A 6,509-nucleotide genomic window follows, 5' to 3' on the forward strand; every position below is an offset into this window, starting at 1 on the left:
CATTCAAAAAGTATTCAGACCCCTTGACTTTATCCGCATTTGTTACTTTACAGCCTTATTCTAAAATTGATTAAATAAATAAAAATCTACACACAATACACCATAATGACAAAGCAACATTTTCTTGCAAATTTATACAAAATTAAAAACAGAAATAACTTATTTACACTGTTTATGACTGGGATTGCACAATAAAGTCGGGGACTTATTTTCATTGTGGTCACTATTTGCTGCAGCATATGCTACAGTAATGTAAGGACTAAATGGCCTCTAATTTACACATCTCCATGTGGCTTTGGGTGTCACCTCAATGTAGTTATTATCCTTATATGTAGCTAATGAATGATGGCCTGCGCGTAAGGTTCCAACTTATAGCCTGTTTCTTGTGCAATACGCACCATGCACTCCGTTGGCCCCTCTACTTCAAAAACGCTTCTTAGCTCTTGGACTCCCAGGAAAATCTTGACTAGAATAGCTTGCTGGAATAATTCATTTTTAGCATTTCTTATACATTATTGGAAGCTGGATGGATGCAAGCTCTTGTTGGCTGAATGTTAAATACAGCAGCCAATAGAACTCACGGCCACAGGCTGGGGAGTTTGAAAGAAGAGAGAACTCGGGGTGGCTGTAGGCTATAGCAGTTATTTGTTCAGACCCGTAACCAGCCAATCTTCATGAAGAGAAAAGAAAGCCATCTGCATCTTAATCTAGTCCTGTATTATTCAATCATGTCATTACAATGATGAAGTTCAGGACAACTAAATATTTAACTGTTGAAAGCGAGGAAATAATGGAGAAAGAGAACATAGGCTAATATGCATGTTGCACACCATTAGGGGAAACGTTATGAAAGGTCGGCATGTTGCACAACATTAGGGGAAACATTATGAAAGGTCGGCACGTTGCACAACATTAGGGGAAACATTATGAAAGGTCGGCATGTTGCACAACATTAGGGGAAACATTATGAAAGGTCGGCACGTTGCACAACATTAGGGGAAACATTATGAAAGGTCGGCATGTTGCACAACATTAGGGGAAACATTATGAAAGGTCGGCATGTTGCACAACATTAGGGGAAACATTATGAAAGGTCGGCATGTTGCACAACATTAGGGGAAACATAATGAAAGGTCGGCAAGTTGCACAACATTAGGGGAAACATAATGAAAGGTCGGTATGTTGCACAACATTAGGGGAAACATGAAAGGTCGGCATGTTGCACAACATTAGGGGAAACATTCTGAAAGGCCGGCATGTTGCACAACATTAGGGGAAACATTCTGAAAGGTTGGCATGTTGCACAACATTAGGGGAAGCATTCTGAAAGGTCGGCATGTTGCACAACATTAGGGGAAACATTATGAAAGGTCGGCATGCATCAGCCTACTAATTATAAAAATGTAAAACAGGCCCTATTATTGTTCAACATTAAAATCAAATTGAGAGCCTATAATTATAACTTTGTAGGCCACATGTCCTGCACCAGCAATGCATGTTCTCTCCTAGGTTTATGGTTTGAAAAAGGTGCGTAATTCCAGTCCATACAATACAGTAACAATCCGAAGTCCACACAATATTAGTTTACTGGAGCTTGTTTCATTTACTGACCCAATAGAGCATATCCTCCCCTGTGCCCAATAAAAAAACTCCCCAAAGCAAAAAAGAAGTTTGACAACCCTCCCTTTTGGACCCCCTCCCTCCACCCAGTAAATTATGATATGTCCCTTTATGTTGCAGAATCTGAAGAAAGGTTAATTTCCTCCGCCACTTTTGCATCAACGTTTGCAAGTTGTGACAATGCCTGTGATGCGGTGCGTCTCCTCCTTTTGATGCAAATGAAAAGGCCCAATAGAATAAGAATCAGCAGCATCATCAGTAGAACTGAGAGGGTGGACAGGTGAACTCTCTCTGCCCCAGACTCCCAACTGACATCCAGCTTGTTGTCCAGACTGAGGTGAGAGGCAGTACAGGTGTAGTTGTGTCTCTTCTTTAGCTCCTCAGTACTGACCTCCAGACTCTTCCTCAGCTGGTAGGTCCCATCTCCACTAGGCAGCACCTCCCCCCCTGTCAGCTCCTGTTCTGCCACTGGCTGGCCGTCTCTCAGCAGGGTCAGGTTGATGTGGCGGGGGTAGAAACCAAACGCCAGGCAGCTCACCTGAAACCCTCCAGAAACCTCTTTCTTTATCAACCTGAGTCTGGGAGGAACTTTACGCATCACAACGTTCTTCTCTATCTTCAGGAATGTCTTCAGGTTTTTGATGCAAATGGGAAGTAAAACATTCCCAAAAAGTGTTCTAAGATATTCTCTCCTCATCGCATCCCATTCTGGTAGTAGTTTCCCAGAATTGTATGTAAAATGTGTAATGTTGTAATATATTTCATGATCTGCAAAAACTGCATTGAAAGTATTCTTTGACATGATCAGGGCTGGTTCATCATTGTCCAACATCTCACAGCCAGCCATTCTTTGCTGGACTTGAACACCTCTTGTGAGATTAAAGTGGTGCTTTAGCTGAAAGGATCCCTCTTTAATGGTCTGGTATATAATTCCAAATACATAAGCTCCGTCCTGAGCTACGTTATCATGTATTTTGTAAGTTGTCAGTCCACTGTAGATAAAGTCTTTCATGTTGGAGTCATAGTAACCCACTTGAACATCATCCAACATCACCACAACCGTAAACTCAGGGAAAGGCGTCTCTCCGATGATGTATGTTGCAAATGCCCACAGAGAATGTGATCCTGAACCTGGGAGAGGAGTGATATTATACACAGTTATGGACATTGAGAGCTTGGGACAATAAGGTTTTATCTGCAAAAATATGATTTTGAGATAATAGGCTTTAAAGTTCTAAACACTCATTGGTTTGCATGGTGCCAGGCAGGGCCGTGCACAGACTTTTCAGGGGGAACAAAGTGTTCAAAATGTAAAAAACAATACTCACTCATCATCAGAAATTGTAAGCAAGCTAGTTAGTGCCTCCAAAAGACATGATTGACATTGGGAAAAGAGGTTGGGCTATCAGCTGATCATTGATGTAAATCAAAAACTCTATTTTACACTGATTGTGATTTACCTCTGTCTTTATGCCACTCCCTCTACTGTATCAGCCAATCAGACGGAATATTGATAATGATGTAGGCTAAAGCAAGTGTTATCAAGTGATAATTAAATGTTATGCTGCTGTGGCAGTACTGTTGTATTTAAACTAGGTAGTTGGCTACACACCCTTGACCGGTGGCCGCATCTATCAAGTCATGCACATTTGGATACTAAGCGCGCGCCATAACTGTGCAGGGCAGACTGGGGGGGGGGGCATATACAGGGCATATCAACAGGCGCAACCAATGGAAGGGGTGGAAAACTTGACGACAAACAAACATTTTGGGGGTGGAAATTATGCCGCCACCCAAAAGGGTAGGACACTTGAGACTGGAAGGGAAAAGGGGCATGTGCTCTGCACAGGTAGAGCCCTATCTGTGCAGATGCCTGGTGTCAGCAATTCTGATCTTGTACTCTTTTCAACTCAACAACATGAATTGGGGCATTTAGAGTACTATCTAGGTAGAGAATATTGAACAGAACAATGTTATGTCAATAACTACATTTGTGACTCACCACCTGGATTTGGTCTTATGTAGCAAAATGTGAAATGTTTTTATTTGATTTATTTCTTTACATTGGATAAAAGTAGAGACTCAGAGCTACAAAATGGCATATCATACACTGCATTTGAGGAACAATGGGAAAGTTGATCAACTTGTAAGACCCACCCGTCTCGTTTCGCACTCGGAGCGCACACTTGACGCTCTGGCCGACTATTTGTACATCTCTGGATAACATGAAAACAGCCTAACCAGCTCTGCTGGCAACAATATCATTACGCTTTTTTGCGGACGTTTACTGACACCGGCCATATTCAACGGGTGTTGTACACAAGTCACGTAACGTTAGCTAACGAGCCAGCCAGCTAACGTTAGCTAGTTAAACAACAATGACCAAAGTGCCAACACTGCCTAACATTAGGCTCTAACTAGAAAAGCAAACAGCTCTGGGAAATGAATAATAACCTCCGCTAGGGAGCCAGCCAGCTAACGTTACCTAGCTAGCTAACAGTACACTCTAGCTTAAGACATATAGCTAGCTACCTAGGTAAACAATGAACCTAGCTAGGTAAACAACGTTTAAGATCACACACGTCACGTAACGTTAGCTAACGAGCCAGCCAGCTAACGTTAGCTAGTTAAACAACAATGAACAAAGTGCCAACAATGCCTAACATTAGGCTCTAACTAGAAAAGCAAACGGCTCTGGGAAACAAATAATGTTAGCTAGGGAGCCAGCCAGCTAACGTTAGCTAACTAGCTAACTACACTTTAGCTTGAAATGAAACCACTTTCTGTCAAAATTAGAAATGTGTAATATCTGAAAATGTAGCTAGCTAACGCTAGACTTCCTTACCTGCATACATCATCATGCATGATGGATGCGTCTCCCTGTCAGGAATGCCATACCACGGTTTCCCTTAGTTTGAAGATGTAATCTGGAGACAGGTGTTTTCTCCATCTCTTTACCTACCATTTTCTAATTCCACTGATTTCAAAACTTGATCCTCCAGAAAGTGGAGAGCAGCACTTATACAGCTCCACTACACCATACATTTTTTTTAAAAGTTGCGTTCAACAGGATTATCAACACAGACTGACCGAGTTCAAATAGACAGAAGCCTTGAATATGGCAGACCAATCCAAACTCCTCTCTCGGCATGTCCAACCCACTCATTATCTCAGCTAATCATGGCTAGTGGGAAAGTTGCTGCCTTTTTCTGTGGTTTAACCAACAAGGCTCGTAATTTAACAATTTTATTTGTATTTACAGATGGCATAGAAGTTTGTTATCAAGGCACATGAAAGTTCACATGTTCGAGAAAGCATTTCTGCCAAAAAATGCTCTCTTGTGAAGTCCTGACTTGCGACATACGACTAGTTTCCTGAACCGGATCACATTTTGACAAAAATGCAGATATAACCTGTAGTCCCAAACTCTTGGTTTAACATTGTATAACATAACAAATCTATCAATGAGTTGAGAGAAAGTAGATAATCCATCTTACCTGTGTTGACAACGGTGTAAAAGGAAAGAACAAACAAAAAGACAGACAGTTTGTCCATGATTCAGAAATGTTCACTACTTTTGCAGTAGCCTCACAGCTGCTGATACTTTCCCTTTCACTTATGCTTATCTTCTTCTTCTGCTTATTTTCTTCTTCTATAATATTATGGAAGTCTGCAAACAAGTGTTAGAGGGGCATGTCGCCACCTACTGTACTGGAGTGTGTAGTCAATCACAGTTTACAGACTAAATGAATAATGAAACAAACATTAAGTGAAACTTAACTCTCCTATCTAATCCTATATTACTAAGAATATAAAAGAGCCCTACTAACTATTATAAAAACTCCCCCATTCCCCTAATCCATTTCACATCCCCATCCCTGTCCTACCTCAATAACCATACACATCAATCTTTCCCTCTCTTCCACATACCGGTACTTACAACAATACATCAACACATGCTTCACTGTTTCATCAACCATCCATGTGTATGCTTGCCAACCAGATATAATGACGAGTTCACTGTACAATGTCCTAGACGCAACTGAGCAAACACCACCTCTTCTTTCCTTCCATTTGGACAAAAGGAACACCTATGCAAGAATGCTGTTCATTGACTACAGCTAAGCGTTCAGCATAATAGTGCCCACAAAGCTCATCACTAAACTAGGGACCCATGGACTAAACACCTCCCTCTGCAACTGGATCCCCTCACATGACCTATATTTCACATGATATGCATAAATACTTATAACCACAAAGCGTAATAAATAATCACATTTTTCTTTTGATTATTTAATTAACCTACATCATGTTGTTTCAAGTTATGCCTTTGGTGCACAATAACATGTAAAAAAAAGTTGGGAAATTGAAGGCATCTAGGGCCCATGTTAAACTTTGATTGTGTTTGATAAAAATGATAGACCTTTCAAACGTTTTATGCAAGTGATTTGATTCGAACTGTGCCAAAGTGATTTAGAGTTGTTAAACGGTGAGGAGTATGTTGATATAACGCTAATATTTTACAAGTTATGCTTTTAACAACCATTATAACTGGTAAAAAACTAACTTTATGCATGTCAACATATTAGCAAAGAATTAGTGATCGTGTCAGGCAAAAATGATATCAAACGTTTTACTTTTGCAATATTTGATGTACAGTCATATTCACCGGTTTTGACTGAAGCGTGCACAACTGTTGATGCCTCATCACAATAGGTTATTCCCCATCATTTGCAACAATGTCATTGAGCGTCATCACTGTTTTTCCTTTGCGGTACCTAACTGTCGTGATTATCAGCTGAGGCAAACTTTTATGAGTCGATTTTTGTTTGGGCAATGTCTTAGCATCATCCTAAAAACTACTCCACCTGTTGTTTACGAAGCATGTC

General features: G+C 40.7%; 1 protein-coding gene across 1 annotated transcript; it reads right to left on the reverse strand.

The window, feature by feature from the left end:
* Window positions 1–696: 696 nt before the first annotated feature.
* Window positions 697–5,249, reverse strand: LOC115166889 (major histocompatibility complex class I-related gene protein-like). The gene is made up of 2 exons (XM_029720790.1): window positions 5,118–5,249; window positions 697–2,751 (listed from the first exon to the last, which is right to left on the reverse strand). Exons 1-2 carry the CDS (start codon window positions 5,173–5,175, stop codon window positions 1,730–1,732), a joined length of 1,080 nt encoding a protein of 359 aa, XP_029576650.1. The 5' UTR covers window positions 5,176–5,249; the 3' UTR covers window positions 697–1,729.
* Between the last annotated feature and the right edge of the window lie 1,260 nt (window positions 5,250–6,509).

The sequence above is a fragment of the Salmo trutta genome, chromosome 29, assembly GCF_901001165.1.
Source record: "Salmo trutta chromosome 29, fSalTru1.1, whole genome shotgun sequence".
NCBI lineage: Eukaryota > Metazoa > Chordata > Actinopteri > Salmoniformes > Salmonidae > Salmo > Salmo trutta.

What these genes read in the sequence shown, in the direction of transcription:
- LOC115166889 (XM_029720790.1), bottom strand. Translation starts at nt 5,175, where the DNA reads ATGGACAAACTGTCTGTCTTTTTGTTTGTTCTTTCCTTTTACACCGTT. An exon ending in TTACACCGTTGTCAACACAG is followed by an intron (nt 2,752 to 5,117) that starts GTAAGATGGATT and finishes CTCCTCTCCCAG; the next exon opens with GTTCAGGATCACATTCTCTG.